The sequence below is a fragment of the Mastigoproctus giganteus genome, chromosome 14, assembly GCF_048544385.1.
Source record: "Mastigoproctus giganteus isolate SK-2022 chromosome 14, ASM4854438v1, whole genome shotgun sequence".
Lineage (NCBI taxonomy): Eukaryota > Metazoa > Arthropoda > Arachnida > Uropygi > Thelyphonidae > Mastigoproctus > Mastigoproctus giganteus.
In genome coordinates this window covers 102,425,444-102,438,088 of record NC_143588.1, presented here as the reverse complement: position 1 = coordinate 102,438,088, position 12,645 = coordinate 102,425,444, and the positions used below count along the sequence as shown (strand labels likewise).

General features: G+C 36.2%; 1 protein-coding gene across 1 annotated transcript in view; it reads left to right on the top strand.

Annotated features, from left to right (window-relative positions):
- The window catches only part of AGBE (1,4-alpha-glucan-branching enzyme), a 122,111-nt gene that overhangs the window by 43,813 nt on the left and 65,653 nt on the right, over positions 1-12,645 (top strand). Inside the window, exon 6 of the mRNA XM_090388907.1 lies at positions 3,796-3,886. Within this exon, the coding sequence (XP_090245033.1) occupies positions 3,796-3,886 (91 nt within the window). The remainder of the gene's footprint in view (positions 1-3,795; positions 3,887-12,645) is intronic.

The following is a 12,645-nucleotide window of genomic DNA, read 5'->3' as shown; positions in this document are numbered from 1 at the left end:
CTGGCATTTGTGGATTATGAAAAGGCATTTGACTCCATACAGCATAAGGCAATGTTTCGGGCACTGGAAAGACAAGGCATAGATACTCCATATATTATGATTTTGAAGAAAATATATGAGAGTGCTACATCCTTTATTAGACTAGACAAAAACAGTAGGAAATTTAAAATCGAGAAAGGAGTTCGACAAGGAGACAATATCTCCGAAGCTGTTTACTGCTGCCCTTGAGGAAGCTTTCAGAAGATTAGACTGGTCGCAGAAAGGAGTCAATGTGAACGGAGAGTACCTAAACCATTTACGATTTGCAGATGACATTGTGGTCATAAGCCACGATCCCAAAGAATTAGAGGAAAATCTTAATCAGTTATGCACAGTTAGTAAGGATTTTGGACTAAAGATGAATATGGTTAAAACAAAAGTAATGATGAACAAGTATGCCACGGAAAGGGAAATAATGATTGAAGGAGCAGTAATTGAAAAGGTGGAGTCATATACTTATCTGGGACAAGTTATTAGCCGCAATAATGATAAATGGCTGGAAGTCAAGAGAAGAATAAATTTTGGATGGATAGCATTCAGGAAATATAGTCACATACTGAAGAGCAATATCCCAGTTTGTCTGAAACGTAAAATAATGAATCAATGTATACTCCCCACCATGAGTGATGGAAGTGAAACTTGGGCACTCACCAAAAGAATGGAAGAGAAGCTAAGAACTACACAGCGAAGAATGGAACGAATTATATTGGGAATCAGACTGTTAGATAAGAAGAGAAACACATGGATTAGGCAGCAAACTCAAGTAAAGGACATTCTTATCAAAACTAAAGAACTAAAATGGTCTTGGGCAGGACACAGCTAGAAGACATGATGACAGATGGACTAAGAAAATAACAGAATGGTACCCAAGAGGAGCTAGAAGAAAACCTGGAAGACAAAGGCGGAGATGGATAGATGAAATTCATGAGTTTTTGAGTAGTAAATGGATGGCCAGTGCTCAAAACAGAAGGAACTGGAAAGTTGCTGGAGAGGCCTTCATCCTGCAGTGGATTGAAAATGGCTGATGATGATGATGATGAACCAGGAATGTTTGTAGACCAATGCTGCTAAGCAATTGGAAGTTGCATACATGACACGAGACAGGTAGTGATATGACAATGGATGAGAGAATAATGGTTTTAAATAGTAGATGACATGTGAGAAATGATAAATTAGGAAGCCATTGGATAATTGAGGGCCCACTGTACTCTTTAATCAATAAGTATTGGCATGGACATAATTTTCCAGTCCTGCTGTGCCTTCATTGCCTTTCAAGGAAATTCTAGAGGCTGGATTAGTGACAGTAAACTCCATTTAAGTTCAGCAGCTGTGGAAACCATTGTGGTCTTAATGGTCTCAAATATATTTCCATCCCACACCTTCCTTGTAACTGTTTTTGAATAGACTCTTTAGCTATGCTTCCGGCAGAGTTATAGATCATTTGCAAAAAGTGATGTCACCACTTCCAATAGTGATGAGGACTCTTTGCAGGGATGAAAAAGACAAAAATATTGTGATTTTCTGATTTTTTTTGTAGCAATGAAACTCTAAGCTTTGCAACAATTTGTAAGGTGTGGGTTCCCTTTTGATTTTTTTGTTGTAGGTGTGTGTGTGTGTGTGTGTGTGTGTGTGTGTGTGTGTGTGTGTGTGTGTGTGTGTGTGCGCGCGCGCACGCACGCGTACGCACATGCACACTTATTTTGTTCAAGTCCCAAATGGCATTTTTATTACTGTCTTCTCAGCAGACAATAGATGGCCTAAGTTAGTAAAGTCAAATGATTAAAAAAAAGCAGAAAAATTATAGTATGGTTACCAGAAAGCTATTTTTAATGTTTTTTTAAAAGATCACTACTATAACTATCAACACAATGCTTTAAAAATTATACTGACTATTTATATTTTCAATTTATTATTTAGTTTTAAAGTAGGCTTAATATTAATGCCCATAAGAAATTTTCATTTAGGAACATTCACCCAGCAGCATCATAAGCTTATGAAGATCATACGTGAAATTCAGCATTTTCTACCACTCAGATTTAAAAAAAGGTTTATTTCTCCATCTGCAATTTTTGTCCATGAGGATGCTTTGGTGTCTCTAATGATAATATCTTAAAGTAAACCATCCAGACTTGGGTTTGTGTTCAAGCCCAAGTCTGGATGGTTTAGAAATGAAAGCCATTATCCATGGTTCAGCCTTTCTCACTAATATCTTTTAAAAATGATATCACCAAATATTGATCTGTCATTTGTGTTAAAGTCCAAAATGGCATTTTGATTACTGTCTTCTCAGCAGACAATAGATGGCCTAAGTTAGTAAATGAATGTAATCTGGCCCTACAAGTGATGTATTGTATTTAAGTGGGCAATGTATGAAAATAAAATTTCTATTTAAATACTTAATATAGGCTGTGGGTTTCATTAACCACCATTGCTGATCCTTTTGTCTCTCGTAGAGCTCAGCAATAAAAGTTAGGTGAAAGTAATAAAAAAAAAAAAAAAATGCTACCATTATGATTATAATATTTTAATGATGGAGAACAAGTGTTGCATTGATTAGAAAAATTTTTAAAAAAATATTCAGAACTGCTTGTGCCATAAGTATTTTAAGATGGAATGGATTTTCCATCTCATGCCAACACCTGTTGTAGAATTTTATGCCAATACTGATGGGTAGTGACATTTTGGCATTGAAGATATAATTTATTTAAGGAAAATACACTGTTTAAAGAAAAAACAATTTATTATTTACATTAGGTAAAGTAAGAGCTTCCATATTCTTTATCTGATATAAGCAGTAAACTGTTTATTCACAATATGAGATTTGATAAAAATGATGCTATTTTACCATGTGTTATTAATTTATATGTATTATTTTATACTGTAAGCCCTATAACTGTTGCATTAGTTGTCCCAGGGCAAGCTTGTATTTGTTAATGTATTTCTTATCAATATAGGGATACTTCTCGGCAAGGCCACACTGGCCTTTCACTTTGTCTAGAGGTGCCTCCGTAGCCAGGTGGGCAGGAGCAGCAGTGAGTAGCACATGCTTCTTGATTATACTGTGGTTCGAGCCCGTGAATACCAAATACGGAGGATGCGGAAAGGTCAGGGAATGACCACCACATATCCCCGGAGCAATATGGCTTTAGTTGCTAATGCTCCTAAAAACCAAATAACAAACAAGCAAACTTTGTCTAGAATGCCTCTAGACAAACCTATAACCACTGGCCTGTTTTTGTATTTGTTGCCTCTCTATATTGTATGAAATCCTGATCAACAGCTAATAAACATAATTAATTAATTTTCAGTAATTCACTAGGTACAAACATGATGCTAATGCACTACTAATGCACCTGTTACTTTTTTTTTTTTTTTTAATATTGGTTTTGCTCTGGTTTGAATGGGCAAACTAGATATTTTTTAATATCTGGTTTGTATATTCACACCAGAATATCAGCCAATATTGAAACTACAATTAAAACTATAAAAAAAATTTCATTTTTTTATTTGAATAAGACAGTATACTTCACTATTTCATTTTTAAAACTTGAACAATACATATTAACTAAAATAATTAAATATTTGTATAAATGAAAAAATTTTACTTGGCCATTTCTATGAAACAAAAGCTTTTGATTAAATAAAAATGGAATAGTTTAATGCAGTACTATTTTTATATATATTAAATATTTAGTTACATAAATGAATAAATAAAAATGAATTTTAATTTTAAAGAATACTGTATTTCTTATTTAGGTTACAATGCTATACAGTTAATGGCTATAATGGAGCATGCATATTATGCTAGTTTTGGTTATCAGGTAACAAGCTTCTTTGCTGCATCAAGGTAAGATAATTTTGTAATTTCATAATAATCTAAGTTTGAGAAAAACATGAACTCCACATTAAAGGTAAATTATTATAATTTGTCGGTTTTTGTTAACTTACAGAAATTCCAACCAGCTACATAAGCCCGCCTTTTTTTTATTATTTAAAACTCCTTAATTAATAGAAAACAGCATCATCCTTCATAAAAATCCACTAGAAAAAATTTCCTTACAGTTTTCAAGAAGGGAGCTTTTTTTTTTTTTTTTTTTTTTAAGATTTGATAACTGAATGACAAAAGAAATTTTAAACATTGTCAAAGGAGTTCTAATTGGTTGGAATTTCTGTAATTTACAAATGGCCAATAAACTTAATAGGCTAAGGTAAAGAAAGCCTGCACGAGTAGTACTTTGCCGTAATGGCATTTGTATCATTGCTCGCTTGGTAAACAGACGGTGGGTGTTATTGGTCTGGAGTAGAAGTTGAATTCCACGGGAGCTTGAAACCCTCCCGAAGTGGGGGGGGGGGTGACCTGACCTTTTTTTTATAGAATCACTAATTGAATGATGAACAGAGTCATATTGGAAGTTCTGGCGTCGTAAGAAATGTTTGTAACGTAGTTTCACCGGTAAACTTTTTCGAAGTTTGCTGTGCTTCTCGTGTGGGCTTCCTTTGCCTTTTTTTTTTTTTCTTAAACAATTTATCCACCAGTGATTCTAAGAAAAAAGGTCAGGTTACCCACTCCATTTCGGGAGGGTTTCAATCTCCCATGGGATTCAATTTCTATTCCTGACTGATAACACCCACAGTATGTTTACTGAACGAGCAACAATACAAATGCCGTTACGGCAAAGTACTTTTACCAGTAAATTTCATCGAACTTTGCGTGCTTCTCGTGCAGGCTTTCTTTACCTTCGCCACTTATATTGCCTTGTATGAAAAGCATAACATGGAATTAGCCAGATATTCAAATTTTGGTCTACTATCAAATATTTATCTCTGCTAATTGATGATTATTATGAAAGGATGAAAAGTATTCTGTCCATAGGAAGGTCCATTATCCTGGAGATTCTTTGCAGGCTTATTTGGTGGGTTTCCATTGCCCTCTGCATATGAGTGTAGGTGTGTATGTTCAAGGTGGGAGGACGCTATACATCCACTTAAGACTGGCTAACTTAAATTAGAGTAAAAGGGCAATCAGTAATTCCTCCAGTCTAGGTCAGGGCTGAAGCTAACATTTCCAAACAGATGCCAAGTGAACAAGTCACTATACTGAAACAGAGGTTCTCTGGTAATTTCAAGATATTACCATCAGGGATAAAGGGAAGGGTTTCTGCTTCCTTAAAGGTGACTACAGTGGTCTCAGATGGTTTTTAAATTCTGTGCAGTGGAACCAACTGATAATATTACCAACAGCAAATTCTAAATGAGAAGCATTCAAGGAATTAATCGTGGAAGCTACTAGGCTTTTCATACAGATTAAGAAATATTGTTTAAGGTTTAGGCCTAAATAGATGTCAGATGAACTAATGAGACTCATGGCAGAGAAGAAAATGCATGGGATGCATATAAATAATCAGGCGACACAGAAGCCTATGGCAGATATAAGCTAGTCTGTAATCAAGTCACAAAGGAGATTAGGCAAGCAAAGGCAGATTATGAGAAATCTTTGGCAAAGGATGCTAAGGAAAACAGAAAGGACTTCTTTAATTATATGAAGTCTAATAGGAAGGAAATGAATCAGATTGGTCCACTTGATATCAGTGGTTCAATAACTGATAATCTGAATGAGTATTTTGCATCTACATTCACACATGAGGAGTTAAAGGAGGAAAATGCCAGAAGTTTATCAAACTGTAACCAGGGTGCTGATTGATTCTGTAATAACTGAGAACAAAGTGGAGGAGAAATTGTTGTAGTTAAACATAAGAAAGAAACCTGAGGTGAATGGATCTATCCAACTATATTAAGGGAGGCAAGAAAGGAGATAAGCAAATATTTAGCCATAATTATGAGAGCATCATTGAAGTCAGGTGAGGTCCCTTTGGACTATGTCCAAATGTATGCACAATTCACAAAAGGGATCAAAGAGTGATATGAGTAATTATATATCTGTTAGCTTGACTTCAGAAAATAATGGAGTCACTAGTTGAAAAAGTAATGCAGGTCCATCTAAACAAGAATGCATTAGCATTAGCATTAGCATTAGTAGAGGCATATGATGCAAGAAAGCAAGCTTATTCAGCATCAGCCAAAAAAAAAAAAAAAAACACACACCACTCCCATTTCATCCCTCTGTTCGTTCGAAATACCTGTCCAGTTGAGCTTTAAATTTGTTTAGGCTATCAACTTCAACAACAAGTGATGCAAGTCGGTTCCACCAACCAACCACCCGCTGGCCAAAAGCAAATTTCCGCACATCTATCCGACATCCGTCCTTCCTCAATTTGAATTTATGCCCTCTGAGGTGATTATTCTGAGCAAGATGAAGAATCCCATTGGCATTGAGCATGCTCAAACCATTCAAAGCCTTATACACCTCTATCAGATCACCTCACCGGTGCCTAGTCTCCAGACTCTGTAATTTGCAAAACTGAAGCCTTTCTTCGTAAGAGCAACCCTTTGTTCCATTCACTAATCTTGTTGCCCTTCTCTGTACCCGTTCCAGCAGCTCTACATCCTTCTTGAAATGGGGTCTCCAGACCTGTATACAGTACTCAAGATGTGGCCTAACCATTGCCTTATACAAGGGAATAATCACCTCCTTATCCCTGCTAGAAAAATTCCTGTATATCATTGACAAGACACCATGAGCTACTCTTGCAGCCCGTCTGCACTGCTCAGAGAACTTCATATCTGCCTGCACAATTACCCCCAGGTCCTTTTCATTCTCCACCACTGTCAGTGTAGTACCGCAGAGTTGATACGTTGCTCTGGGGTTACTGTTTCCCATATGTAGTACTTTACATTTGTCAATGTTAAACTTCATTTGCCACCTCTCAGCCCATCTGTTCAACCTTTCCAGATCCTGTTGCAGCAGCATAGCGTCAGTAGTGTCCTTAACAACCCTGCCAACCTTTGTATCATCTGCAAACTTGGACATTAAACTTGATATCCCATCATCAATATCATTCATAAACACCGAAAACAACAATAGACCCAACACTGAACCCTGAGGAACTCCACTAATAACATTAGTCCACGTTGAGCAGTGTCCATTGATTACCACTCTCTGTCTTCTCCCCCTCAACCATCCCCTTATCCATAGCAGCAATTTGCCTCCAATGCCACACTGCTCCAATTTGTGCAGCAGTCTTCCATGTGCAACAGTATCAAAAGCCTTTCTGAGATCCAAATATATAATATCAAAGTTATTCCCTGCATCCAGTTCTTTTGTGACTACATCATAGTATCCAATCAAATTGGTCAGGCAAGACCTGCCCTTAACAAAACCATGCTGCGTCTGAGCTATAACTGAATTCTTGTCTAGATGATCCTGCAGTGCTTCTTTAACCAGTGCCTCCATTAATTTACCTGGAACAGAAGTTAAACTAACAGGTCTATAATTACTTGTGTCAGCCTTTGATCCTCCTTTGTGTATTGGGGTTACATTTGCACATCTCCAGTCTATGGGTACCTCCCCTGAGTCCAAAGAAGCTCTCATAATTATGGCTAGGGGTTTTCTTACTTCCTTTGCTGCCTCCTTTAATATAACTGGATAGATCCCATCCAACCCAGGTGCCTTTTTTATGTTTATCCTCAACAATCTCTCCTCCACTTTCCTCTCAGTTATTACAAAATCATCCAGCTCACTGCCAATGTTTACTTTACCTACATCATTCTCCTTCCTGAATAACTCCTCATGCGTGAATGTAGATGCAAAATACTCGTTTAGATTGTTAGCCACATGAGCAGGATCCTCAACTGTTGAACCATCAATATCCAGTAGACCAATCTGATTCATCCCTTTCCTTCTTGAGTTTAAATATGTAAAGAACTCTTTTCTGTTTTTATTTGCATCCTTTGCCAAGGATTTTTCGTAGTCTGCCTTTGCCTGCCTAATCTCCTTTGTGACCTGGTTACAGACCAACTTATATCTATCATAGGCTTCCATGTCACCCATTAATTTGTATATATCCCATGCATTTTTCTTCTCTGCCACATGTCTCATTAGTTCATCTGACAACCATTTAGGCCTAAACCTTGAACAATATTTCTTAGTTGGTATGTAAAGCCTGGTAGCCTCCAAGATTAGTTCCTTGAATGCTTCCCATTTTGAGTTTGCTGTTGGTAACATCAACAGTTGGTCCCACTGTATAGAATTTAAATACTGTCTCAGACCATCATAGTCACCTTTACGAAAACAAAAACCCTTCCCTTTACCTCTGATGGTAGTTACCGCCTTGAGTAAATCCCACTTCAACACACTGTGATCACTGCCACCTAGTGGTTCATTTATCTGCAGATTCTTAATGCATGAAGAATCACTACTGATAATCAGATCAAGAGTATTGCTCCCTCTTGTTGCCTCACGAACATGCTGATGTAGAAAACAATCATCCAATAAATCCACAAAAGCCTTGCTAGTGTGCGAGTGACCAACCCACAAATTCCAGTCAATATCTGGGAAATTAAAATCCCTCATTATAAGACTCTCTGATTTACTGCCCCACTCTATTTCCCTGTACAATATCTTATTATACTTATCAGAGTCATTAGGCCTATAGCACACTCCTACTCTCAATTTTGATTTCCCTATGCTTATGTCACACCAAACTGTCTCGACACTGCCCTGTCCATCAATGTCGACTGGCTTCACTTCCTTGGACTTTATGTGTTTCTTAACTAATGGCATAACCCCTCCTCCCCTCCTGTCCTGTCTATCCTTTCTATACACATTGTATTCCCCAAATTCCAGTTCCGCATTACTTATATCTGTGTGACACCACGTCTCTGATATCCCAACAATATCTGCCTTTGATGTTTTGAGCAATACCTCAAATTCATCAAATTTATTTACCAAACTCCTAGCATTGGTATACACGCAGGTATACGTGCACCTGTTTCTATTCTTAGCTACCCTAACACAACCCATGTGTTTAGTTGTACCCCAATGACTCCCAGCAGTCTCTGAAATATCCTGCATCTTGTTTTTCAGGCTTCTGCTCATTTCAATGAAGTTATACTTCAGTCACAACATGAATTTATTAAAGGGTGAACTTGTCTGACCAGTCTCATTGGATACTATGATGCAGTAACAAAATAACCACATGTAATAAATAATTTTGACTATTTAGATTTCAGCAAAACTTTTGACACTGTTGCATATAAACAATTTCTGTACAAATTGGAGCAGTGTGGCATTAATGACAAGTTAATTTTGTGGAATAAGGGATGGTTGAGTGGGAAAAGACAGACTGGTTATCAATGGGCACTGCCCTTCTTGGATTAATGTTATTAGTGGAATACCCCAGGTTCAGTGCTGGGCTGCTTTCAGTGCTAGCTACTTTCTGCTCAGTTACCACAGTAAATGTGGCACATCATGTGGAGAATGTAAAACCTGGAGGAAATTGTGTTGTTAGACCTGATATAAGGCAGTGGTTAGGATGCATGTTGAGTATTGCATACAGGTCTCGGAACCTCTTACAAAGGGTGTGAACTGGTAGACCAAGTGTAGAGAAGAGCAATGAGATTAGTGAGGGGAGCAAAAGGGTGCTCTTACCAAGAAAGGCTTCAGTTTCTCAAATTGTGATGTCTGGAGACTAGGCACACAAGGAGATCTGATTGAGGTGTTTAAAGGTTTTGAATGGGATTAAGTAAACTCGATGCTGATGGCATCCTCCATCTCATTCAGAATACTTGAGTGGATGTAAATTTAAACCGAAGCTGGTTGATTGCAGAATAGTTGGAGGAATTAGAACAAACATCCATCTGATGTTGTTGAAAGTGGTAGTTTAAATAATTTTAAGAAATGGACAAATCTTAGAAGAGATGGACAGGTGATAGGGGAAGTGTTTGTTTGTAATTTTTTTTTTTGGGTTGATGCTTTCTTTCAGCTTCTTTCTTTCTTGCTTGCATCATTTGCTGCTGATACTAATTAAAAGGGCTTATTTCTATGTTAGAAATGAAAAGTTCAAATTTTTACATTTTTAATTACCAAGATATAGTTCTGTCAAATGTATTTACCTATTAAGCTTCAGTAAATATAGGAGTTTTATGATAACATTTAATTCCATTTTATTAACCTCATAAATCACAGTTCTTCATTTTACTTGTTCATTATTATTAACTCAGTAATAGCAGGAATTAAAGTGGAATAATCTCATTCTTATTTTATACGTTTGCTTTTTAGTACACATTTTGTTTCACTTGCTTGATGGAAATATATATCATGCAACCAGAGATATTATCTGAACATATAGCAAATGCAGGTATAATGTTATCCTTGAGTGGCATGTTGTTCCTGTATAATCTAACTTTAAGGTGTATATATACATGTGCCTATGAGTTACAAAATGTGTCTAATTGTAATTATTACTGAGGTCATAAAAATGTTTATATTTTTAAAACAGTAGCAGTTTTATTTATTTAACTTTAATTATCACTTTACTTATTATTATTTAATTATTTTATTTATTATATTATAACTTTAATTATTAAATGAGCAGTTGGGGATTACATATAATTACTAAGTACTTAGTTACTGTTATCCTAACAGGAAGTATTTTTCAGCTTTGACCTGCAACAAGAATTGGATCCAGGCCTTTTTCTTAATGACTCTGTCTACTACCCTATCCACATGCACAAGACTAAAGGCTATGTTTTCTTCCTCCCTATTATGGAGTCTGTAAACTATCATTAATATTAACTTTGCCATGTCTGCCATGTTGAATTAGAAATAGGCCTGCCTTAACCATCTCTGTGTAATGTGTTGTTTTCTGAAAATTCTGTTGCAATGCTATGTATTTTATGAAAATTGTATCTCCGTATCTGCACTATTCCAGTTATCTTTAAAAATATGTTCTTAAAGTATCATCCATTCAAAAAATCAGTTATATTTATTTCCGTTTTTCACTGTATTTAAACTTTCAACTCCACTGCATGATTTGTTGTTGTTGTTTTTGGTTTTTAGGAGCATTAGCAACTAAGGCGATATTGCTCCGGTAATATGCGTTGGTCATTCCCTGACCTTTCCACATACTCCGTATTTGTTGGCGACGGGCTCGAACCCCGGTCTAATCAAGAAGCGTGTGCTACGCACTGCTGCTCCTTCCCACCTGGCTACAGAGGCACCACATGATTTGTAGATAAGACTCAAATTACTTACCGAGAGATTTGTAAAAAGAGCTACCTCCCCTCCTTCTGACTAATCTGTATATGTTCACTTGAAAGCTTGCTGTTTTTTTTTTTTACGTAATGTTTTTCTATCATCCCTTCCACCATAAAATAAATTTATTTGGAATTATATCTGTTTACCCTGTATATAACTGCGGCATTTAACATTAAATGAATCTTTAATAATAACGGTATTATCTTGACTTTTAACTATTTAAAAGATTGATATATTCATTAAAAATTATCAGTTCCTATTGACTCCACAGCTTCTTGAAATTAATATAGTATAACTTATTCCATGTTCCTTAAATTGTAATTCTGTTTAGTTGGTGTCCACAAGGTACTTCCTGAAACACAAAATAACATCAGTCTATTTCTGAAAAAAAAAAAATAGTACAATGGAATTGAGAACTTATTGTGTTTATGAAAGTTATTACCCATAAATTTCGTACGATCTTATAACAGATTATCCAATCTGCATTTTTAAAGTTAATTTTTGAAACTCTCATAATCCATCCCCAGCATGATGATTGCTTAAATTACAGATGACCATTATCAATTTCAGAGGCCTGGAATTTTCTGAAATGAAGAATACAAGGCAGTGACAGCAGTCGTTTTGCTCAGGCCTTTTAAATTATAATGCTACACTGCATTGTGTATTTGTATATCTCCATAGGAATAACATACCTGCAGTGTGCTCCTGTGTCATCTTTTTACACTTATTATTATTATTATTATTACACTTATTCCACCAGTGTTTTTCCTTCTGCTTGAAAATTGCTCATAACCAGCCAATTCCTAAGAAGGGTAACAAATTTATCCCATCCAGTTATTTTCCCATTGCCCTTACTTCTACCCTTTCCAAAGTAATAGAGAAATCTATTAAATGTCAGCTCCTAAATTATCAAGAAACCTTCCATCTGATCAAAGATCGCCAGTATGGATTCCATCAGTATTGATCCACTGGTGATATACTCCTATGGACAAATCCAGTGAAAAAGTTTGACGAAACTCAAGCAGTTGCTCTTGATATTTCAGAGGCTTTTAATTATGTTTGGCATAAAAGTCTCCTAAATAAACTTCCATCTTATGGTTTCCCAACTGTTTTTTGCAATTGGGTATCCAGTTTTCTCTCTGTTCACTCACTGCAGGTGATGGTAGATGGCTCTCTATCTTCTAACTTTGCCACTAATGCAGGTTTTCCCCTGGGTTAGTTCTTTCTCTGAGTCTTTTCTTCTTATATATTAATGACCTTCTCCCATTGACTTTAAATCATATCCTTAGCTTTGCTGATGACAGCACATTGCATTTCACCTTCCAGTTTGATAATCCTTGCCCTGCATAAACAGCTTCAACTAACTTTAGCATTAGTATTAGCAGAGGCATATGATGCAAGAAAGCAAGCTTATACAGCATCGACCAAAAGAAAAAAAACATCCCATGTCA